A 26366-nucleotide genomic window follows, 5' to 3' on the forward strand; every position below is an offset into this window, starting at 1 on the left:
GAGAAGAGCGAGCTGGTAAAATGCTCGATTACTACTATGTCTCCGCGACTCAGCCTCTGCTTGGAGAATAAATATATCTTATTGAGTCGGCGAATGCAGCGATGTACCTGCGAATTCAATAAACCGGTCTTATATACCGGTATTACATAACAACACTGAAATAAATCCATTCCATAAGCGAGTTTAGATCGATAACATGGACACCTTGGTGCTGGGGTCACAGAGACGATTCCTTTGTAGACATGACCGAAAAATTTCCATATCAAACAAGTGTTTTTGATAAGTGAAATATACAGATATAATAGATGACCAGAGAGATTGTTTCTTTGCATAACGCGATTGTAAATTAAGATTAAAAAGGTACTTGGGAGAAAAATCACGACATAGATGAATGCACGACGACAGGCTTTTTGTTCTTGTCTCGGAGGAATCGTTCCATATCAAATAAGTGGTTTCTAATAAGTGAAATTAAATGACCATTGAGATTGTTTCGGAAATCATCTGTGCATAACTTGTATTGTTTGTAAAAGGTACTCGGGATGAAAATTACGACATAGATGACTGCACGACGACACGCTTTTGGTTCTTGTCGCGGAGGGATCGTTCCCCGCGGATTCACATTTTACAGTTAAATCAATCCTTATCGCATTCATGGTGTTGTCCATGGAGGATTCGCAAAAGTTAAAACTAGTTTTAGATATACCAAAAGAATCAAAGAAAAACAAAGCTTGCTACTGAATTTCAAACATCAATTTAAAGTAAAGACACACCTTCTGCTAAGATCATCGAATCAATCTATCATAGAAAATGTGGGACATTTTATTTTCAACTGTTTTCAAAAAAAAAAGAAGTCAAACCCCGCAATAGTAATATAGGTTTTAGAATCGTACTCGATATTCTGTATGCACGTACAATCAGTTAATCTTTGTATGTTAGCATTTAGATTATTTACTCGTTTTCAATCACTCCATGTATTTGATTTTGTTCACTTGCAATTAGCCCCATAGGCATGAATTCGCATTAAAACATTTCAATTGAAACAGAATCCACGTGCCCCAACCTCCCTCTGAAGTAAAGCGCCTCTCCCTCATTCGGTAAGCCCGTGGAACTGTTACAGGTCACCACATTAGCATGGTTTCCAGTGAAAAATTCTTTCTATCTATACTGGCTGGCCAGACTCTACAGCTACATCAAAGCCGTGACGCTTAAAGCTGTGTGAAATGTTGATAAGATGGCAGATGCGCCTTGAAATATAATTGAATATTAACATGTCGGTCTGCCCCGCCTCCTCGCCCGTGGTGAAGAGGGTGGAGTGAACGAGCCTGCCGTGTGCTCACACGTGATCGGTGAGCGATAGATGTGCTACGAGTGGTTCTGTCCGCCACCCACCACAGGTGCTATAAGGAGCCGAGCTGTTGCTTCTGAGGATCATTCCCACCAGCCGCGTGAGCTAGCTAGACGTCTCCAACACCACCAGGCATGAGGAGGGTTGGCTGGACGTGCGGCAAGGTCCTCGCCTTGGCCTGGATCCTGCTCTATATGGGGAAGGCCGGCTCGGACAGTCCAAAGAACAGCACCAGCCGCAGCCGGAGCCGCAGGTACTGGATGCTCCGTCCTCCAGAGGGATACCAATACACCGTCAAGCCGCCGGTGCCAGGTTAGTGCTGTTATACACCACGATGTTATACGTCAATGTCTTACGGAACAACATCACTGAGGCTGCAAGAAGCGCTCCATCTCCGAGGACTTTTAGAGATAGCATATGGAAGCTTTGGTCTTTGCATGTTGACTGACTTAGACCAGGAATGCGATTATGATTTTTGGATGATTAGTTACTGGTAAAGTATTTATTCATTTTTGTATCAATTTATTTATGTTCCCGTTACAACCTATCCCTCACACTGGACCGCTGGGAAGAGCGGCTTTGACCGACAGGGCTAAATTGAAAATTCACATTTAACGACATGCAGTCAAGCCTGTGTGCATGACCATCTCTGCATTAGGACCACCATACTGTTTAAACGAATTGAGGTAATTCACTATGTAGCATTCCAAGTACTTTTCTCTGCAATGAAGAAATCCAAACGTAATGCCTTTGCATGAACTCTTTTCGATCTTAATCGCCCCCTCAACTAAACGCGACTCAGTTGACTCTCATGAGTGAGTGAACGATGCGTACCAAGGCTTTCGCGATAAGCCGTTGGGCTGGTCAATGATTTTCATTTATCTTTTTATTAGAGATTCACAGGGAGATATCTCTAAGGTACCGAAAACAGGATCGTAGGACGTTCTTATACAAGCGATGTTCAAACATGCAGATCAGATCAGATCATGCAACTGATGAAAATTGATACTAACAAGCACAATAACGAAGAAGACACAACGCATTATAAGTATATACGTCCTGATAAAACTAGATGAAACATAACGGTCGTCATGGATATTTACGGACCGCACCCAGCACAACCAGATTGCACGATAACGGATTCTTTCACAGCCAGGACAGCCTATTTCAGTTATTTATGAAAGCAAAAGAAAGCAAGATGAAAGTTTAGACTTAACGAAATGCCGGTGTAAGTGACCATCTCTGCATTAGGACCACCCGGTTATTGATATGCAGTCAAACCTGTACTAGTGACCACCTCTGCATAAGAGCAACCCGGTCATTGATACACAGTCAAAACTGTACTAGTGACCACCTCTGCACCAGGACCAGCTGGCCACTGTGGCTACTTATTGGTAGTCCCTTGAATGATTTTACCCATGAATCCAAGCATTTTAGAATCCTTCCTATAATGGCCTACCTATCCTGTCTATAGCTATGCTGGCTGGCGGAAACAACCAGAGGCAATTTTCCCGAAGTACCCCTCTGCAATATCACCCAGTAATCCTGAAATCTTTATCTAAGCTGTGTTCTGCGCTGTTATTAGATTTATTCAATAAACCTTCTCTGGTGGGATATGAAAGCCTATTTTATATCCGAATAGCCGGTATAACCGTCCTTCGGCGTAATCCACCAGCTTCACAGGCAAGCGACGAGGAAGCAGCTGGGTATATTACACACATAAAGCGACCTGTCATTCTTTGGCTATCTAACTTCAAGCGTTGTTTGAAGCTATCTGGTGAGGACGCTTCTCCAGTACTTGGCGGTATCGAGTTCCATTCTGCGACAGTTCTAGGAAAAGACTCTCATCCTAAGTTCTAGGAAAATGCTCTCACCCTGCTTTGATGACTGAACTGTGAAGGGTGGGCGTAATGGCATCCCCAGGGAAGGCTGATGTACATCGCGATGGACAGATAGGTACAGATCACGTCTAGACAGATTTAACGGTATAGTATAACTTTACAATGAGTTTGAGTCTAGTGTCATCACTCCACTGCAGGAATCTTCCTATTTCGTGCCATCACTACACTTTAGCAGTTGTAGTGATGTGGTAGAAGGATTCGCAGGACGAGCCTGACAGGGACAGCGACGAGAACGCTCCTTCTATGGCCCCACTGCAGCAATGCGGGTAGTTCAGTGGTTAGCGACCCTGCTTCTCGACCAAATGGCCGTGATTTCAAATCCCGGCTGTTGTCGTTCACCCGGCTGGAATATGTATGCTACTGGACATGGCTGCAGGCCTTAAGATGGGCCGTCAAGCAGAGGTCAACTGTTCATTGCGCTTGTCAAAAAGTAAGAGCTATAGGGCTTTTCCAGGTACAATGAACCTGTATGAACTGTAAATAGTATCTGTCGTTTCTGCCACGACCAATGGAAGACATCATTTTCATCTTCATTTTCACTGCAGTCGTAGTCCCAAGGAAAATAGATGTTTCAATTCCACGTCTCTTTATCTGGTATCAGCTCTTTGTTTTTTTGTTAATCACTCGTGTAGTTTAACCATTGAAATCGTAGAGAAGCTGCTACATCACCGTTAGCTGCCTTTTACACGAAACTGCACATAAATGACTAGTGACGCTACTGCCAATATCTATCGTTCTCTAAAAGCGAGCCGTAATGGCTAACGTCCTTGTGGTACAGAGGAACCACGGGAACTACATTAGCAGCTTAATGGAGAAGTCGGAAATCCCTACTTAATAAGTGAACCTTATAGGAAACGTCAAAGGCACACGAGAGACAGTGGGTAGCCCGGAGAACCTACACGGACATTTTACGAGCTGACGACAATTCAAGATGCAAAATCGCCGAAGGAGGTGTGCAGTGGAAAAGGCTTTCCGTTTTGTTTAGGAAAGCATTGTAAGCGAATACTTACTTGACTTAGCAAATACAAACTGTAGGCTGTATATACGTTGATACGTGTGAAAACGGGGATCAATTACCATGTTATAATCCATAGCCGGGGATGCAGGTGAACAACATCCACTGTTCTCGTTTTTGTACAGAGAACCACTTTGACTTTGACTTTATTGTCGATGAGACAAAGGGTCTGCCTTTGAGCAGCTTTGGGCTTTCAAGTTGAAAACTACGGGACTACATCTGCATCTTAATGGAGAAGTCGATAAGTCCTACGTAATTACTTACGGAAGGGCCGATTTTCCTCTAGTGATGGTTTCGTTTGTTGTTCTCAAATGGCTCCATGACGCAGTGGAGCTGGCTGAAGTAGATTGTTTACGAGCTTAAAATGTAACGTTAAGTTGGGAAGGAGCTGAAGAACGTAATATCTAGTGTAGGAAATGATTATAAATGTCTTAAGCTGTTGGTAATGGGCATTCACTAGGACCTTCTGAGCGCAGCAAGGAAACACAAAGACGATCCAACCAAATTGCACTTGTCCGTCTTGATTTACTCTGCATCAGGCTGCAGTTCCACCGCACATAAAATCAGAGTAGCGCCGTAAATTGCGTTATTTTGTCTGGTAAAATTTACTCTGCGTTAACTAACCGCACATAAAGTCTGGATAGTACCGCCAATGCTGTGATTTAAGGCACAACTAACGACCGTAAAGCTCTTTATGGCTCCTACAGGCATTTGTGGGGCCTCTTCTTGACGCGAGAGCTACTTTGCTATTGGTATGAAATAGTTGAAAGTTACGGCATGTGGTCCATATCTGGGATTGCCAGAGAATCGTGTAAGAAGAAGCACAGGAAGACAAGTTGAATTAAAAGGAATGTGGCCCTCGGGGGAAGAAGAGTTGTTCAACTGTTGGGATCTCGCAATTATATTGCATGTTCTAACGTTATCCCCTCTATCGCCTGATTTCGTGCATGTACGACAGAAAGTGATAATGGACGGACACGAGGCAGCCCGCCTGTACTTCCGGCCCAGGAAAAAGTGTACAATGAAACAGTTGGTGAGAAGTGCCATGAGTGCTTTAGGCCGATATACCACAGCGCTAAGACAGCTACTTCCACTGCGACAATGACACTCGTATTTCAGGCGAACTGTGTTTAAAGTGTGCCATATGCATAGGAATTTTGTGGGCCGTTGGACGAGACACTAAATTGACGAATTGAGTGTCGCAGAGACTGTAAGATGTTTTTTTTGCTTCAAAATTAGTTTGTATCTTCATTATGTCTCTTTGAGTCCCACAAATCAATTACAGTATATCTCAAACTTATTTCAAATTAATTCCACGGAGAATATTTGTGATATACATGTATAATGTATTTCCACTCTCTACTCAGAGAACTGTATCATAATATATAGTAGAATCTTTGATAACAGCATTACTTTTTACGAATTCTTTTCTTTTTCTTTCATGAATTACAGCCAAAAAGAAAAGGTCATTTAGAGCTATTTCATATGAACAATGATGATGCAGCTAATGACAATATCTCCAAATACATATGATGCATGTGCGCCTGTTTAGCCTTAGTCCATTAGTTGTAGGAACAATATCGTAGTAGAAAGCGCACAGAATGCAATAATAGTTGCCACAAATCATATTGGGACATGTTTCGGCATTAAATTTGCAACCTTAAACATGATTATGATCACCGTTATTACGTCGACGCAGTTCAGTGACTGTGATGTGTGTCAGGTTAGTGTGACGGCGCAACAGGCTGTATCTGGAGACGTTATCTCCTTTATACCTCGTTACGTGTGAACTGTGCTCCAAGGATCTGAGCTGTTCATTTGTATTCAAGACGGTTCCTGTTCGCGTTGCACGTCCCACACTTCAACGAATTCCGGCGGAGGCTGGTGATTATCTTTGATTATCTTTGATTCCCTTTAATCCGTCTCGCAGATCTCAGCAGTGCGTGGAGACAATTCCGGGAACCGCCACCATTGATCTGACCTCCCTGGTTTAGTGTGATGTATATCTTGATCCATGTATTAAAAGAATAATACCGCCTGACCAACAAAACACAAAAGAAAGTACGTAAGGGGGTCGTTGGAGCATGAGCTTAGGGATGTGCGCAGGAGAGAAGGCCATGAAATGAACGATGTCTTCTCGAGCACAGTTCCTCTTCCTGCCACTACACCGACTAACTGCGATTTGTCATATTTCTTGTACGAAATTGCGATGTATGGTCAGAAATGACAAATATCGGCAGGTCGAATTCCGAAAAATTACAACCACTTTTTCTCTAAAATATCGGCCTCACATGCTCTGCTGACATATAGCCGTCAGATATCGTTTTTTTAGCGATGTCATTTAACGCTTCTACTACAAATATCTGAAGCTTTTTTTCTGCAGTAATGTCGAGAAACGTTTATTCCAAAATTTTAACCTTTTCTAGATTCTTAGTTGTGTTGCAAAGATATAACATCACAAGAGGGCGGAGATCATAGTCCTCACCGTGGACAAATAGGTTCACTTGCGACAATACTATTCAAGACTGATTCTTCTCCTTGTATCTAGCTACAGTTGGTTCAAAACATTAGCTGGTATCATTATGACCAGTTGTCTGTCCGTTGAGTTGAAGATATTCAAATACGACCCCAGGGAAAATGAAAGTGATCTGGAAGTGACAGCAGTAAATAATTCTACCCAGAGTGGCGTGAAACTCTGCCTCAATTTCTCAAAGACTTGATGAATGTTTGGCATATCTAGATTAAAATCTGTTCCCAGACTTACTTGAAGATGATTGTCTGCCTGAGAGCGACTGTCCTTCCTGGGAACTCGGCCAAACGCTATAGCTCTCGGCGTGAACACCCAGGTGCGGCAGTAACTTTGGCTGCTAGCTACGGGGGTGAAAAATGATGAGATTGCCAGGAAAGTACAGTGTCTATCCAAACTTTCTCCCGTCTTTTAGGCTGGGACTGACTACAACTAAAAAAGGGCGATGCCTTTGATCAGTCTCAGCCTCACGCCTGTGACGGTCAAAGGGCATCAGTTCCCATACAAATAATGCGACTTCGCTTTGCTTGTTATGATTGAAGATCCAAAACAGAACCATCAGGCAGCCATGGCTGGGTGAAAAATCTCGAAATACGACTTCGGGGAGTAGTGAATTGGCCCTGAAGTGTGTACAGTAGATTAGTCTGAACAGATGACTGTGATGGTCGAAAACTTACAATTGTTACCGCTCTTTGTGAACAGCAGAGGTGGCCTTTATGGAGAGGTGCTTACAAGGGTTTCACGAGTACGTTGACATGTTCTTGGTGGCACCTCTGATGCGAGCCTAAAGGTAAAGTATTCTGTGCAGTAAGGAATTGTACAGGAATGTGTACACGGGAATGTTTTGAATTTAAGGAAGTACGAGTACCTCAGGAACCGTAGAAAGTGAGTGAGTCAGGCTCCATGGAGGCAGCTTTCGTCTTAGATAACCGGGACAGTCGGTCACAGATGTTAGCTAGATGTAGTCCAATCGTAGGTATGGAAACTTTGTACAATTCATTCATCACATTTTCTTGGATGTTTTGTTCTAAAATACGTATTTTCTGTAACTCAGAAAATGACTTGTTGTTCTAGTTTCAGTTATTTCAATAAAAATGGTCTCCCCCCATCAATGTCCCTGATGCCACCATGTCCATCGATGTGTACGCGATCCAGCTTCGATTGCCACTTCCTCTGTTTAAACCCCTCGTAATATTTTATTGGCCTGTAGTTATTTGGTCAATGTTACCGGTCTTTCAGAAATTCCCTGGGACACAAATACAATGCACAACAATGGGAAGTCAAGCACCATCGCATGGATTTTTCTGAATACATCACAGCAATACCCTTATGTAAATGTCATTAGTAAAATGTGGAGAACATGCGCCGGTATAAATGTGGGTGTTGAGTCACGGTTGAGATATCACTGGAGTGAGCCAAGTGCTTTTGCAATCAAAGGATTCACCAGAGCATGTGTGATTGATGAACATGGTTCTGTAGACAAGGCCGCGTGTGTCGGACATCCAAATTTGCATGCCAAGAACTTCGTGCAGTGTGTTGGAAATATTTGGTCGATGGAGCTACATCCTATTTGGAGTCGTTTTCTGACGGCTGATGAAGTATTCAAGCTTTTTTGTCAATATTTCAATGAATAGAGTGGGAAAAAATGAATTCAAGGGGAATAAGTTAAAGGTGTAAATCATGTATTTACTTGTCACTGTCTGACTAAGATAACGTTGAGAGCGTTTATCGTATTTAAATGTTGATTCAGCTATCTTGAATACGCCTCCAACGAACGGTAACGGGCGAATCATCCACCTGAATTGTTTGCTTCTTTATTGAAGATCAGATTTGATATGAAAATCACTATAAGTTGCAATTTAAATGCACGGAGAGTGATTTATTAGATGCCCGCAGTCAACAACAACAAAACTAGAGTGGATCGAAAGAATCTATTGATTGTGAGAGAAGCGAAGGCTGCCAATAGGCTAGGATTTACTTATTACTTTCGTGTCCACTAGATATAAACACTGCGCGGAAGAGCAAAAGAGAGTCAGGCCAGAGCGACCTGCACTGACATTCTACGATCTGAAACCAATATGGAAGGAGCAAAAGACACGGAGGACGGTGTGAAGTAGAAAAAACAACACTTTTCATTGTTTTTTAATGGGGGCATTGTAAACGAATACAAATGATTCTATATACGTTGTTACATGTGAAAATGGGGATCAATTACAATGATACTAAGCCAAAGTCAAGCTGAATGGAAACGTCCGTTTTGCAACCTCCAGGGGATGCAGATGAACAGCACCCACCGTTCTCGTTGGTATTGTCGACAATATCCATCAATCATCTGTTGAATTCTATAGCAGTTAATCGGGTTGTTCTTGCGTTTTGTGTGATGTCTAGATAATACGTCTAGAGAATAGCGATAAAGAGAATCAATTCCTTAAAGACGTACAGACATGCATATCTTCAACCTGTATCGTTAAGATATGATATTACTTAGAAAAAACGTTTGCTGTTGGCTGCCGCCTCGATAGCTACAATGCACTACTGGCGTATTCTTGTTCCCTTTGGACACTGCAGTAGATAAGCAATCCATTGTCAGCCATTTTACCCAGAGGCATGCTGCCAAAGGTGTTTGCCTTTGGTGATGAATCTTTGTTCACCGCGGGACAAGCCAGATGGGACCACGCGCGGTAGCTCCGTCTGTTAGTCTGAATGAGTAGGTCCTGGCAATAGGAATCGTAATGTGGACTGTGTGACCTTTCCGCCATGTTTATTCATCATATGTTACTCTGAACTATGTCACACAAATAACATGCACTGCATAGCATCCCAATAGATACAAAAATGCAAACCTGAGAAAGCAATTACTGTTGTGTGGTATATATTCCATGATTTTATTTTCTATCATCGTATATATGTACCTATATATATCTACCGCATGTTTTTGATCGTTTGCTTATGTTACCTAGTCTCATCCTCATGCCTGAGGCTCGGGGACTAATTCTTCAAAAACAAACTTTCTGAGAGAGTATTAAAGGATGACGTTCTTTCCGTCAGCCTTGATGAATAAATGCGCAAGTCAGTCTTTAATTTGCTCTGATTGCCGCTGGGACGGGGGTTAATTCAGAACAGTCTGCTTGCATTTGAGGAGGCAATTAGAGGCGACGTCGCGGGTAACTAAGACATGCTCTGATTTACTTCATCAAGCATCTCACGCACCGCAACAGCAGTCAGAGAACGTTTGACCCGACAGGAAGTTTCTGACAATGAGCAAAATCCAGAGCTTTTGGACCCTGCGCAATCCCACATTGTAACCGAACCAAGTATAGTAATGATTTGAACCATCATTTGTATGGTTCAGTCAGATTTGGGATGTCTTTATACCCTTTTACCTACCCTCACACGGAGTTCGAAAGTTAAGGAAGATAATGATTTAAAACTTCACACGTACATCATGCTATGCTTGATTTGGCGGAACCCATACCAAACCATTCCACCATAAAACACGGAATGAGTAGCAATGTACTAAGGATAAAAGCATTCTTAGTTTTGGTTTGACCACCACATAGACGAATGGAATATCTCTTGGCCACAGCTGTTTGATATAATACTATGGGCTTCACGTGATAAGCTTCATGTGGGGTGAATTGACGGCCGAATAAGGCAAGAGGCTGAAATATGCTATGTAATAAAACCAGTAACTGTTGCATGGTTGAATCTTAGGATCACCTGGTCGATATGCCGTCTTACACTAGAAGGAAAATTTATCGGAGCTTTGTTTCATGTTTCTCATAAGAGTTAGTTCTGGAGTCCAGATCAATGGATATTCCAGTGTGGAAGTCCCACTGAGGTGTGATACTGCTCGCGGTGGTGCCGCAAACGTTTGCAAACTTAACGGCTTTCCGTCTGCCTGCCTCGTTGCCGGTTCCCTGCAGGAAAGCCTTATGAAAATGAATGGGTGTGTAAACATAACGCAAAGGCAGGACTTAGCAGCAGATAAAAAGGTCCGTACCAAGAGTTTTCAGATTATTTTTGACCTTTGCATTCTACAGAGAGCAATTTGTGAGATACAGTTAGTTGTGACCTGTGTGACTTGTCATAATAACAACTCCGCAGAGCCCGACTGTTCCTGACATCTTCCCCCTTTCGAGACGTCTCAATTCGCTGTGGTTACCCTCTCCATCCTTGCTATCACGTTTAAAGAAAGTATTGTGATATCGATGTACCCACCAGATGATGATTTGACACGAGGGTGGCGAGACAGAAGATTGCCAAACAAAGCTGGCATTAAGGACGACCCGCTTCGGTCTCTTTGCAAAGTTTACCAACTCTGGGCAGACAACCCACCGGTTTGTGACCCAGGGTGGTCAGTCATTATCTTATTTTGGCTCGAAGGGCACAATTGTTGCGCTGAAACCAATTTCTAATGGCGCCAGGACCATTTCAGGAAATAGGTCCCCAGGGAAGAGCGAGACCGTCTCGAGAATATAGAACATGTTTCCGACTGACCTCGAGTACACCCCTGACAGTCCTCACTAGATCAGACGACACACACACAGTTGTAGCCGACGTAAGGCTAGGTAAAGTCGACACCAAAAGTCTCCCGCTGCTTATTCAACAACCACGATTTATACCAATTACTTATTTGACCAGACTGTCACCATATGATCCCATGTATGTCTCGATACGACCAACAGCTTTGGAACTTGTTCCTAGAATAGATATTCCATCTAAGTTTCGCACAGAGAAATACCACAGAACGTAATTCCTCTTCCGTCACCTTTACTGCTTTGAGTTATGAGTTGGCTTAGTAATCTAGTCTCCGAAACTCTATTTGTGAGGAACTTAATATCAATTCGAAGAATCTTCGATCTTCGTTGTTATCTAAAGGCTCAGTAACTTTTGTGGTAAGAATCGGAGTACAACAGAGACAATATTTCACGGCTTTATTACACAGCCGGATCCAGCTAGGGCAGGAGAGGGGCTCATTTCTCATCTCAATGGGCACATTGCCTCAGGTATCGCTCCATGGATGCCGTCACTGGCTGCATGCCAAGGCGGAAATAGGGAGCGCTTTTTTATTCAGTACTGGTCTATAGACAGCAATCTCATACTCTGGATACAGATGCACGGATATTCACGTGTTAGGAGACCTCAATAGGCATGTACAGACTAACTTGTAATGAATTCAGTACATACTGTCATACACAGTATCAGGGAAGACAGGGACGCTAGAAAAAGTAGAGTAAACTTAGTTTGTAATGGTGATGATGTAAAAAACAACATTTCATTTCCATTCATCCTATGTGGAGGTGGCAAGAGCCAAGAGTTGCGCCAGAAGCCCCGTCAAGCAGGACAGAATGTCGTTCAGCGTCATGAAGTCCAACATTCTTCTCAATTACCTTCTTAAGAGTAAAAAACAACAACTACGTCTACGACTTTGGTTTCCTGAGAAAAGAAACATATCAGCTATTTCCGATTTCCAACAGGAATAACGGCCAAGAAGCCATACATTGAAGTTCACTGTTACCGTGTGTAATGTATGTGTGAAGCAATAAAGTTCTCTCTATCAAATTGACTCGCCATGTTAGAAGGCGAAGAAGCATATTTCCCCAAAGGCTCGCGGTCTGATGCATTGCTCCACTACATAGAAGAGAAAGTACAAAATGATGAGATATCCCAGCTTCTGTAAATGTCAAAGGTGCGGGTTTGTTTTCATCTAGGTTAAAGGTCGGTAATCCAGGTCAAAGTAACAAATCACTTTAGTAATAAATGAGAGATCCACCGACGCTACTTGTCTCATTCCAGTAGCCGAGTCGCGGCCTACATCTTCAAATGACTCCACATTCTTCTTCATGGACCGTGTAAGATTTGAATTTGTTGCCTAAAGGGCATCAACATGTTGCCTACATTCCGGATAATGCAATTCTGCACTGCTACAAGACTCCGTTACAGGCAGACAGGGGTCATGAACTTTGGCAAGTGGAAATGCAGATCTCCAAATCGTGAAGGTCACATTGGAACTACTTTTGATAACTCACTGACGTTTCTTTACTTACTGTAATCACCCGATGGTGACAAAGAAGTCAAATGAAACTAAGGATGCCCTTAACAGATTGGTTCGAAACCTGAACCGTACTTGACTAAATTACATGGTAGTGTATTGCCGAGTATAAGTAGCCCTTTAATGATAGGTTACCGTATCAACCACGCGTAGAAAGGACGCCTTTGAACTTCTAAGTTGTTCCTGTTCGTGCGTAGCAATGAGCATAATTGCCAATGACATTAACATGTGGTAACTGAATTGCCGGAAATTACCGTGCACGCTTTAAAGCACGTCTGACATGATAGTTACATTTTAGATGTGCTGTGAAACATGTAATTTTGGGAAATAAAGGAGCTAGAAAAGGGTGTGCTATATCATTTAAGAAGTAATAACGACAAGCTGTGGGAGTGACGGGCGGTTTCTACAAAGTGTTCACCTCGGATGACATCCACATACAGTTATACAGAATGCTCTTAATGCTGTACCTGGAAAATCAGCATGGGTTAAGCCTCGTGAAACATGGGTTATGAAAGGGCTGTTCTCGCTTTCAACACCATGCAACCGCAGCGAGTACGGGGCCTTAAACGTTTTATAGGCTGAAATTGTCTCTTCATGTTGAAGGTATCTTCTATCTATTTCTGCACATTTAAAGTTGCCACATCGTCAGATGATACGGCTCGCTTGCATTTGGCATACAGATAGTGATGATTCGTTTTGGGTTAATGACCCAGTCACGATATCAAAGCTGCCAACAACCTTGGTGCCGGCTTTGCATGGATGTGAAGAATATCCGTGCAGTCAACGAGGTGTATGATTTAATCATACCGTGCCAGTCTTCTTGACATCAAACCAAAATTCCCGGAACAGCAAATCCTCCGTGGGATGGATGTTTAGATGAAGTGGTATAAACCTGCCCTGTAACGTCAACGTTAGCGTCGCGCATAAGCTGCTCTCTCGTTTCTTTTCATACCCCGTGGAAATGAAATAATAAGTGGATGCCTCGTTGATCCGATTGATCAGCAGACTGCTTTTGTTGTGATAAAATTATCCTTTCATGTCGCTACGGGTTGTAACGTAGTTAGCAATCTGATAATACAGGCGCCAATGATACCGAGACTCCCGCATAATGCATCAGTTGGGAGCAGGCTGTAAGCCGGCGGGAATAGACAGGGTGCTTTCAAGCATGCACAGTGTTAGAGCCAGAGTCTTCCGTGGCACCAAGTCAAGGCTAACTCTGCTACTCGCGGCGGTGACATAAAAGGCATTCTTATTGTCACCTTGAGAGAGACGTAGGTAGTGAAGCAGAACGTACAGGACTTACGCAAACGACTAACGCAAAGACAGTCATCCATAGCTGCAAACTGACTCGTATGGAAACTACTGTCACTGCCACGTGTGTTATATCGAATCGTGCTTTTTAATCGAATAAGTATTATATAAACGATCCAAATCCAATACGACAAGATTGGATACAGTAATAAAACACATTAGTCCGATCTTAACGAGTCTACTCTGTCCATGTACCATAATACAGGTCAATACGTTTTGTATTGATTAGAGGTACTTACTACGGGCAACCGTGTGTGTAACATTTCAGGTAACCGGGTGGATAACCATGGCAGGATATAAGGCCTTGCCCTGTGATGGGAATCATTGATACCCTGTACACACCAAGGAGCATAGATCGCAGGAGTGTAATCAGGCTATTTGTAAACCGACCTGTCATTAAAAAGATGCGAACTCCGCCTTTTGATCGATCACCCAGCCCTAACTTATTCTCCCGTGGACAAATTCGTGATGCGGTAGGACACTTCCGTCAATTCAAGGTTCCTCTGGCGTGCAGGGAACATTCGTTTGCCGTCAAAAGCATCCAGTGGTCGATATTTTCCTTGATGTTAGCACAGGGTCGCATGTCACGTCAGTTTTAAGTTCTAGAGATGTACATGTAGTAGTTGTTGACCTTTCCTACAGCCGTGGTAAAGTGCGCGCCAACCATTCTTGATCAAAAAGGCTTTTGAGTTAATGGGCGAGAAAGGTGGTGGACTTGACATAAATATATTCAGTTGCACGTCCGCGTGATGTAAGCCTTGAAAACCTTTCTATGTACGCGTTAGTTACACCAAGTCTGGCTCATTGCTCATCGATTGGTCTGAAGCGTTTGGGTTGAAAGAGTGAGTTGGAGCGAAAACAAAGTTCAGCCTCCATTATTCCTCATCGTAAATTGTGTTATTCGGGTCCTTTTCAACTGAACATGTTACTTTTTTAATCAGTTTCTTTTTGGTGCAGTGGGGCAACCTTTTCGCATCAGGAGTCAAGGGGAGAAAGTTTCCTGCTTGTTCATTGTGATGTGAAACATGCCCGGCGAGTCAGCTAACCAACAACGCATGGGTGGAAGGGAGTGGTTGTTCGTGGTGCATTTTCGCTGTGTATTTGACAAGTAGCGTCTTTAGTGTAAGGCTTGTACAGTCTTCTTATTCTTTCGAAATGATGTCTCTTCTTTTCAGATCGCTGGTTGAACGTCACCGTGGCAGCACATCTACAAGGCTTCGGCTCGGTGTCTGAGGAAACAATGGTACAGTCCGATTTACAACAAGTAAATAAACTTATCCAATATGGTGCTTATATTAACTTGTACAATATTGTGCTCACTTTCCCAACTGCCATTCAAAGGAACCGTCATTCAAGTTTTATCGTACCCTAAGAACAACATAAGGACTCCACTTGCCTTGGTGAACTCCCTAATAGTATCACAATTTACATATCTATTCATGGCATTACCTTCTCCTAGCGCCAAGTTCTTTAAGGAGTATGAGAAAAAGATATTCAATTTCATTTGGAATGGGCGCCCAGAAAAGATTAAACGCAAGGTTATATATAACACCTATGACTGTGGTGGTCTGAAATTAATACACTTACCCACTTTTGATCTCACTCGTAAGGCATCGTGGATACCTAGACTATGGCAAGCAAAAACACCTTTAAGTAAATACTTGACTGATTTCCCAGATCCGGTATGTAAACTTTACCCTTTCTTGCAATTATCTAAATATCATATAGACTGTATTTTTACTAAGTTTTCTCGGTCTGTTAGTCCTTTCTTCATCAATGCCCTTAAAGCATGGCTTTCCTTCCAATTTAAGCCACCTGAAACACACCAGGACATACAATCACAGCTTTTATGGCTCAACTCAAATATTACTATAGACAGCAAGCCTATTCACTTTAGAAAGCAAGCTACTGGTTAAATATTATTTATAAGTGACCTTTTAGATACAAATGGAAAATTTTTGTCATATAAGGAATTATCGCTGAAATTTGGGAAAACTCTTCGAATGATGGAATATAATCAAATAATCTCCGCTATCCCAAGCACCTGGAAAAGACATCTTAAGGATAAACCACTTACTATAGGACCTAATGCACCCTTCATATCAAACTATTCCTGGTTGGGGGCACGTAAGATAAATAAAGATATATACATGACAACTCTTTTAACAAATAACGTAGTCCAAACCCCAGTTAAAATCCAAACATATTGGGAAGAAATACTTGACATAATAATACCATGGAAACAAGTTTTTAGACTGGTATACAAGACTACAATATGTCCGAGACTAAGATTTTTCCAATTTAAGATGTTACATAAATTTCTACCTACCAGAAAAATGTTATATATTTGGAAACTCTCGGACAGCCCTATTTGCATACACTGTGGAAATGAGCAAGAAGATACACTGCATCTATTTTGGGAATGTCCAAGAGTTTCCCAATTTTGGAGAGATGTTAAGAAATGGCACGAACGAGTATCGAGTGAACCATTACACATAGATTTAGCAAGTGTAATTTTGGGTGATCTAACAGTAAATTCCCCTAGGCTAAACAATACACTAATATTAATGGCAAAATTTTTTATTTACAAACAGCAAGAAAAACACCTATCATTAAACCATTTTATCTCTTATATTAAGACTTCTTACAAATTGGAATTTATAATAGCTTCCAGAAAGAACAAATTGGCAGTTCACTACAGTAAATGGGGAGAAATACTTCACATCATTTCTTAAACCCCTCTATTTTCTTTTTGTCTTTTGTTACTCTTGTGGTTTAGCATTATTCAATTATTTCCACTAGTATTTGAAGCGAAATGTTGTATTGATGGTTTCTTATGTGTCTGTACTTTTATTTGAGATTATTCTTGTTTACAATTTACCATTAATTTACACTGATGTTACTTTTCTTATGTAAACGATACTACCTTATACTGCTGTATTAGTTTATTTGGTTGGTATTATTTTCTTCCCGCTGTAGTATTGTTATCTATTTTTGGATCCGTGGTTTATGTTTATGTTTTGTCTCAGTTATTGTCTCCATCTCTATTGTCATTATGTATTCCTCTGTTATTTCTGTTTATTTGAAATGCAATAAATATAAAAAAAAAGGACTCCGTCATACTAATTGCAGCCCCTTGAGCAACCAAAAGTGGATCTGTTCGACCTTCTGTCGTTATGGGTGGAATATCATCCGTCATGGTAAGCTATAATTTGGAAATAGCAAAAGATATACTTTTTCAATGAAATTTATTAGAACTGATAATGAGGTGTTTGGTCACTTAATAGTCGCCACCTTAAGAGGGAGTGGGGATACACAGGGTTGCTTCGATTTTTATTTCAGTCTTCATTGTTGTTCTCATGTTTTTCGTATTGATAACGTCTCCGGAGATCCTATTACGTTGCTACTAACCATGTCTTATAGCAGTTCCCAGCTTATGCCAGGGTTACATATCCAAACCCGGACCGAACGAAATCGTATGATAGAAAACACAGCAAAGGGCAGGAAAGCCAGCCAAATTTATTCATAAGCATAAATTTGTGTATACTTCTTGAAATTTACTTACTTACTTGAAATACCCTTCATTACTTCGAATTCATTTCCAAAAATAGCCCTGTCGGGTTCGGAAACGCGAAGATAGTGAATGGTTGCAAACTCCGCGCGGAGGAGCTCCAAAGAGCCCCAGACAATGAGAGTTAGTGTCACACAGGGTGACCTTATCCATGTGAAAATCGACCTGTAATTCGAGAGATGGTTGGACGATTCAAGCCGTCTCATTACTCGTCTTGCTGAACAGATACCTTTTTGACAGGGGCTAAATTGGATACTAAGGAAATTGATGTGCCCTGGTTTCACGTTTTCTCTTCAAAGGTTAGGTTTGAAGGTATAATCTATATATCGAATCCGTGTAACTAAACTACTGTTCAGGTTACGGATGGGTAGAACCTTCGGACCTCACCCTTGGGCCGTGTCCTGACACAACATTTCTAGTTTGATCTTGCGAAATGTTGGAAACATTGAGATCTTGAAATGTAAAAATCAATTGTAAGCATGTTGCTTCATTGTATACATGTAGTGCTTTACGAAGTAGTATGGTTTCCCAAGTTTGTTGTCGCTGAGTTACGTACGTACTTCTGTTGGTCAAAATTTCACCCATTCCTTGTTTTGTGTCCAATCCTATTGTTCTTTGTCATGACTATCTCCGAGCTTGTAAGATAGACATTGGTCCATGTGCAATATAGTAGATCGTTGAGACTTGTTTGAATCGTTGTAACTCTGTGTCGTGTACACCAAGAAACTTAGATGAATACGTCATGAGCCAAAAAGCAGTTACTCAAGCAACTGGATATGATTTTGGAAACGGTCAGACGTTTCAACTGGAATCCACCAGTTTTCTTCAGTGACACTGAAGTGATCTGGAAGAAACAGGTCTTTTATACTCTAACTATGAATGAAGACAATTTCAGATGTCCAATAGGAAACAGATGTAGAATACGACATGAATCTCCTTGGCCTGTGAATGTTCCCAGGACTTCCAGGCGACCATCCAGATCGTCCGTGAGTGGCGCGACCCCCGGCTGCTGCCGCTCCCAGAAGGCAGGCCGTTCCTCCCGGTGGACCCCCAGGCCAGGCTGTGGACTCCTCACATCGACTTCTCCAACCTCAAGGAGGTCAAGGTTGCCAGCGTGCCGCACAAGGAGTTCCAGAAGGAACCCAACATGTGGGTCACCGCGGACGGCAACGTCAACGAGTTGTCACGGTTTGTCCTGCAATGCAAACTTAAACTAAGATTCCATTTTTACAAGACAGAGAGCTAGCAAGGGGCTGCCCTAAGGCAACCGAGGTGCTAATTGACAATCTACGGGATCACTGGGAGACCTTGTAGATCATTGAGCGACCAATAAAAAACCACTGTGGAGTCTGTCAGATGTAAAGACAGTAAACAGTTTCTACTCCTCTACTCTACTCCTGTTGTTTATAGCTTGCCTGGGTACCTAATCGTTAATTTTATCAGGCAATGTGGAAACAAAGTTTAACATAAAAAAATTATGTACTGCAAACAATTGATCACAGGTGAATGATGTTTATCTTCGTACTTTTTTGCCACAGGTATGAAATAAAGGTGACGTGCAGCATGAGTCTACAGAACTATCCCCTGGATAACCAACTCTGCAGCATCAGGATGGACGGATGTGAGTACAACAAGTTGCATCTAACGTTCTGTACAACGAGCAAACCAATCAACACCACAAACAATTGAATTGACATGAAAAGTAAGCAACAGCTACTCAAGCAACTACAAAAATTCGGATGCTGTCTGAAACGTCTGTTTCCATATTCTATCAGGTGTCTGAGCCGTCGTTACCTTGCGTATCATATTACCTGCATGTTCAGACTTCATCGACGTTGACAGTTGACATTTTAGCATTTGGCATAGCAAAATAAGGTGCATCTCTAGAAGTTGGAACGAAAACGTACGTCTACTTAATGCACTGTAACCGGATATAGCTAGAGAAAGGAAGGTACCCTATCTGTCTTGTCCATATCTTGCTAGGCTGCCTCAATGTCCAACGGTCATTTGCAAACGGAAATTGTAGCCTTGATATTTGTTAAGTAATGGAAGCCAACCTGTGGAGTAAAATTGCGTAAAGCCCTCACCAATGGTCCATGATAGGCTATTTTGGCTGCATAATTCTCTTTCAAACCACTCAAAATCCCTAAAACCATAACTCTTTTCTTGACCGATGATTCTATCTACTTGAAGTACATCATGATACGCTTTCGCCTCCTGTCAAAACCCAAATTAAAGTACATCACGATACGCTTTTACCTCCTGTCAACATCCAAATGCCAAGGCTACTTAAGACATACGTTAACAATATAAACTGGTGATCCGTTTTCGGGCGTAATCAGTCCCAGCTCCCAGGACATTACATGGCTTCATTCTTTACTCAATGTTCTGTGACGACCTTCTCCTGTTCGCAGAATTTGATCACCAACAATTCAGCCGAACCTACGCAAAATCAATATGTCTCTTCAACTTAAGGCCATCAAACATCTTAATGCACCATGGCCTTTCTTATAATGGGTCGTTCATTTTTGATGACATAATCCTCCCCAAGCAGTGCCCTAACCTTTACAGTTTTCGTCACGCACACTGGGGCTGCAGATGAGCAGAATATGAACCGATTTGAAGATGAGTCAGATTTCCCTGTAGAGTAACTCTTCTGGGCCTGCTGTCATGACTTCGTAGATCGAACTATGGTGACATATGGCGGTTATTGTACATCATTGCCAGATGGTTATTTGCAACAAGCTGTTCTTTCAGGCGCATATCCAATGTTGGAGATTGTCACCATTAAGTACGTCTAATTGTTCAGCCGGCTAGCCAGTCCTTATACGCCTATCCTGTATGACTTTAACAATAATAGTGTTTGCAAAAAATCTCATACATACGAAAGTAAGGCTATTGTCATTCTTGTAGACATTGACACATTAATCAAGGACCTTGCATATATATTGATCAACTAACACGAGTTCATGATGTACCCATTGTGGTGGAAATTATTTTCTTTATCCTGCCTCATCATGCCCTATACTCATTGTAGGTGCCATTGAAGCGATAATTGAGTTCATTCCAAATGCCCCGATGCATGTTGATTGCCTACGAAGAACATGACTCTTTCTTCCAAATAGATCAGTATAGAAAAAGATTTAAAAGAGGTTAGAAGAAAAGGTTGTTTGCATCAGCCACGACAATCGAGCCAATTTCCATACGTTGATGGTGTCATGAACAGATAATTTGTCACCAGAAGAGTCAAGCCATCAATCAAGCTCATCAGAAAGTTAAGCCAGAAATCTAAGCACTCTCTATTTTCGAAGCAGCACTATATAGCAGCAATGGCAGTGTCGCAATTACCTTTCTCTACCCCTTTTTTTTAATATTTGTGGTGCAACTTTCATCCCTCGAGGAGTAAAACGTCTAAGAAGTAAGAAGTCTACCTAAGAGAGCTCAGCATGTCTGAAGAAATCGAGTTGTAGAAAGTTAATTACCTTTAAATATGCAGTAAAAGTCATTATCTTCTCTCCACAGTTGAAGGCGTCCTCCTGGCCTGGGGATACCCATTCATATGGGGTGGTCACGGAACAGAGCCGTTACTGACTGACGCCACAGCCATCCACTCTCAATTCAGGCTGAGGGAAATAGAGATAAAGGCTTATGTTAACTCGTTCGACGTCAGAGTGGAAGGTAAATATTTCAGATTGTACATTTTTAAAAGTCATGGCGTGGCGTTATGGGCAAAGACAATTAATTGAATGCCGAGTACCATTCGTGATGAGTTATGATGTCAAGACCTGTGTGCATCACTGAGGACATCACTGAAATACGATGTGCAGAGAGCAGGCAAGGATAATGGGTGGAAATGTCAGAACACACAAAGGCACGTTATACCCACTCGGGGGAACCTATGTGCGCGTAACGTTATATTGACCACAGTCTGGTATAGTGGACAGGACGAACCTTAATGGGTATCAGTACTTCTACTGGAGACTGCGGAGGCTTTATACTGCATAGTGAGAGCGATCGATATGTGCTCTGGAGACATCCAAAGGACCCCGACGAGCTGATGCTTGAAGTTTTAGATGGCAAGACAAACAGTCAGACCTGCGCTAGTGATCACCTCTGACACCTCTGCATAACGATGGCCTTATCACTTTTGACCCAAGCATTAATCATCTTGTTTGTAATTGCCACCTATCTATTGTGGCCACTTCCCTCAAGTCCTTTGAGTGGTCACTTTAGACAGTTGTTGAAACACAATGTGTGGCAACATATGGTAATTTATGGATGGTTGATGCATCGGCAATAAAATGTATAAAGAAACATGACGCCACTGACAATTCGCATATAGATAAAGCACCATATCCTTTCACAGTAAAATTAAAAGTCAATGTCAAGGTGCTTCTATTTATTTTCTCCGCTTACTTATCCAGCTGCTTGATGTCAAAGTCTAGCCTCTTCAATTTTGTTGAGGCGTGTCCTTTCAAAGGTCATGTGCAAGCTTGGTTGATTATCAAATGGCAATCTTTGCAAAAGCAATCTCTCCTATGTTACCAGCAATTAGTCCACGGGCAAGAATTTGCAATAAACTTATTATCAATTATTGATTATCCTCTAATTTAGTTTCCATCAGATTGCCTTTGATGCCGTAGTTATTTCCCCCTGCAGGGAAAGGCTGTAAGTACTCCAGTTTCGTCTGTGACTACCGCGCGGCTGACGCGTGTCTGGTGGATAACTCCCGGTGTGCGGACACCCTCAGCTCTCCGGAGTGTGATTACTGCACGTCCTTCCCGGGAACATGTGACAAACACACACAGACGTGCAACCTGCTGGCGGAAGGTATATGTAAATGTATTTAAGTTCGCGGGGATTTAATTTCGCGGTAGCGGGACCATGAAAAATGACTTTTCGCGGTGGTTCTAAGTTCGCGGTATCACAATGCACTGTAGTCTCTTACTTCCATGGAAAAATGTTCGTGGTGGTTTTAAGTTCGCGGTGAAGCGGCAACCGCGAAAACTGCGAAGATTGAACCACCACGAAAGTTTCTGCATTTAAATTCTGTGTAACTCAAAACTAGAATCAGTCATGCCTTCAAGTTCCAGAGTTACCAACCTAGGATTGATGTCTTCAAAAATTCTTATTTTCCCAGAACTATGATCTTAAAGTGGAATATGTTATCACGAAGCACAGTAGGAGAATCTTCCCTGGATAGTTTTAAAGAACACTTGCAGATAGATGTGCAAAAGCTAGGTGTGACAGGCCAAGGGCGGTTATACCGGCTATATAGAGACATTTACAAACAAATGTAGGGCGTACACTGATCAATATCTTTGTCTTCGCTCAATGTTCATCTTGCCATTGCTGCATCATTTCAAAGGTACAATTGTGAGGAAACGCCGTCCTGAAGTTATAAAAATGGGAAATCGATGAATGGAAACTTGCCGTGCAAGTAGAGCTATTTCAACTTATGCCAGATAGCTAGAACAGCGTATTTTACCAACAACCAAGTTCATTTTACTCATCTGAACTATAGAAACCTGGCATGACTTTGACCTTAGATCAAACGCTTTATCAGGAATCTTTGTACATACGTAAAAGCCTATCAAAGTAGTGTGTTTGTGCACCAGAAAATTGTTATCTGAGCTCTATTCTATGGAAAAGGCTCTCAGCAACACACTTACATATTTTAATGCCAGGGACGATAAGCAATAATTCAAATGTTCGAAGCGGAGCATATTCAAGAAATTGCGGTGACGATAATGCCAACCATGTTAAAAGAATATGATTATCCAAGACTCAAAGGTCACCCATCCGGTAGACACGCTCAGATTGTCTGCCAAAACGTACTTTGCCGAACAGTAATCAGACTTGCAAAGGCGCATGAGTTCACCTCTAGTGTAAGCACTAATGTACTTGTTGGTTGCATGCCAAATCTCAGCCGACAACTTGCATTGTGAATCATACACAGGTGTACATACGCCTATTCATATGCGAACAAAATAAATCGTTAAGTTTCTCTACTTGTATTGCCATTGGTATAAAGTGATATTTTATCACTGAATAGTGCTATGAGCACAGGATTAAAAGCAGGTGAGGTGTTAGGAGGTAATATGTCCCATTTGAAGGAAGGAAAACAATGCCCATCACATGCTTCCTGTTTGTTGCATCGCATTCCTTTGAATTGTTTAAGACTTGAACAGCATAACAGACCCATAGCCACCTGTTACTTAGCAACCATTTCGTCTTAATATGTGACTTGCTTTGGATGCTCTTCGACTGTGAACAAAGGTGTGCATGCCAAATACCCACCATCATAGTTCCTCGAAGTAGGTTGGGTCGATGTGATATCTTGTGCTCCCCACGGGAAAGTCTGACACAGGAAAGAGTGAGCTCGAATGTTCAAAGGAGGGGTTCTTCCTCATAGTGAACAACATCATGAGATAATGATATCCTATTAATTGCGCTAGTTTAACTCCCATCTTTCCTCCTCCCCACAGCTACCTCCAAGACGTTCACGTCTGTGGAGATCCAGCTTCACCTGTCAAGACGTCTGGCCTACCATCTCATGCAGATGTACATCCCGTCCACCTCCATCGTCATCATGTCCTGGATCTCCTTCTGGTTCTCCATAGACACCGTGCCGGCCCGGGTTTGTCTGGGCGTCACCACCGTTCTGACCATGACGGCGCAGAGCTCCCGTACGGCGCCCATGCCCGAAGTGTCTTACGTCCGCGCCGTGGACGTCTGGGTCGTCGTCTGTCAACTCTTCGTCATCTCGGCGCTGCTGGAGTACGCTGCCGTCGACTTCATACGCAGAAGGGAGGAACATAGACCGCAGGTATCAAAGGTTTATTGTATTGTCTCCCAGTGCTTGACACTTGCTATCCATCCCTGTCATATATTCCCGAGTTGGACAATCACACTAGCAAAGGTGTCATTGTACAAGTTATGGGCTCAAATACACATTATGGAAGACCCCCAGAGAGAAAGAGTGGAATTTGATATGTCATAACACTTTCAGAAAGTATTCCAAACACCAGTTACGCAAGCAACTGGATATTATTTTGCTTGAGTAACTGCTTTTGGCGTATCTTTTTACCTGGATGTCCATAACCATAACCTTCAGCGAAGTACAGAGTATTGATGTGAACTAACTTATCTTTGTATTGCCACATTTTGTTGAACCGAAATCGCAGAACATCTATTGATTGGAAAAACGTCCAGACCAGATTGGCTACTGGTAGCCATACGCTGTATTTCATAAGCTTACTTTTCTCACTTAGACACTGAATCACAACAACGGAACGCTCCAGGTTGTGTGTACGGACCCCAAGGTGCCTGACCCCGCCTCCAGCTGCAGTACGTCCCCACGCCGATCGCGCAGTCCCGCCGACAAAGCCAAGAGAATCGACTACATCTGCCGAGTGGCCTTCCCCACGCTCTTCATCCTCTTCAACGTCATCTACTGGGCGTTCTACTTGTGTTATTGAGAGAGACAAAAACAACGACTCAGTACAGAGCTACCCTTTGACCGCTGACTCATTGAAATGTATGATGAAAATATAATATTTTGATACTATTACTAAATATACGCATCTTTAAGCCATGAATCCAGGTGATCTTGGCGTAGCCCAGTGTTTTGATATACATGTACAGAAAAGGTTGTTAGTCGACAACAAAAAGTTTATGATACGGACAATTATTCTTTCCACGGTTTCCATTTTGTACGTCTCCTCCCACGTGGAACATAAACCTTAATGAGTGTACCAGGTGGTTAATCGTAACGTAGACAAATTGACACTTAAGGGCTTATTTCACAGTGCATTTAGGTCACAAGAGTACCATTATCATATTTGTAAACAAACTGACAGCTACAAAGTATCTGTCTGAATCTGCTATATAGCGACAGACTGTCGCCGACACAATCAACAAACCTCACAGATGGGATTTATCAGCGCGAGAAGAAGGAGTTGCCTTGGGGGACATTCTTTACCTACTGTGATTTCTCATTTTAAGAGCACTTTATCTTTAAAACTCATGGTTCTGGTATTCTCCCAGAACGTAGAGGGGATCAAAACGTTTTATGAAGAAGTCCCTTGAGCGTCGCACAGACGGCTAAAAGGTGAGATAAGCTCATGAACAATGGTGGCGCCGATATTTGACGTTTACACAGTGCCCTGAAATACTGTACATATTAAAAACAGCACAGGTGGGAAAAAGAATGTTAATAGCTGTGTTGTTGAAATGTGTAGTATGGTAACTGATGTGACAGGTCGTCTGTCACTGTACTAAAATAACAATACAGTGCTAGCCGAGGGCGTCTTCTGCCTGAAGCACCGTGTGCATGTGCATGTTGAGCAATACACCCAACCTACCCAGCAATATCAACGAAACCTAAGGTTTTCTCTATCCACATCAGAAAACACATCATCCAAGATGAACTTCCTGTTATAAGTCCTGTATAGTGAACAGTTGAACTGTGTGTTATATCGTGTACCGTGTATACAACTGTGCAGACGAGAAGCTTGAAGATTTACATAACTGTTGGCCAGCTGACTTGGTTTGGTTGTGGGAAAATGAATCACATTTACATGTACATGATTGAATGGAATTCTATGTAACAACATGAAAATGTCATGAAAAGGATACA

At 42.2% G+C, this 26366-nt stretch overlaps 1 protein-coding gene across 1 annotated transcript; it reads left to right on the forward strand.

The window, feature by feature from the left end:
- Window positions 1-1398: 1398 nt before the first annotated feature.
- On the forward strand, window positions 1399-26366 carry LOC118418621 (glycine receptor subunit alpha-4-like). The gene is made up of 8 exons (XM_035824625.1): window positions 1399-1657; window positions 15330-15397; window positions 18684-18913; window positions 19264-19346; window positions 21248-21403; window positions 22385-22555; window positions 24214-24554; window positions 25000-26366. The coding sequence occupies exons 1-8, from the start codon at window positions 1480-1482 to the stop codon at window positions 25204-25206; spliced, it is 1434 nt and encodes a 477-aa protein (XP_035680518.1). The 5' UTR covers window positions 1399-1479; the 3' UTR covers window positions 25207-26366.

Source organism: Branchiostoma floridae, chromosome 6 (assembly GCF_000003815.2).
Source record: "Branchiostoma floridae strain S238N-H82 chromosome 6, Bfl_VNyyK, whole genome shotgun sequence".
NCBI classification, from domain to species: Eukaryota; Metazoa; Chordata; class Leptocardii; order Amphioxiformes; family Branchiostomatidae; genus Branchiostoma; species Branchiostoma floridae.

Bases quoted from the DNA above. Each gene is read 5' to 3' on its own strand.
- LOC118418621 (XM_035824625.1), top strand. From the start codon at position 1,480: ATGAGGAGGGTTGGCTGGACGTGCGGCAAGGTCCTCGCCTTGGCCTGG. The intron at 18,914-19,263 runs GTTTGTCCTGCA...TTTTTGCCACAG, and splicing joins AACGTCAACGAGTTGTCACG to GTATGAAATAAAGGTGACGT. The intron at 19,347-21,247 runs GTGAGTACAACA...TTCTCTCCACAG, and splicing joins CAGCATCAGGATGGACGGAT to TTGAAGGCGTCCTCCTGGCC.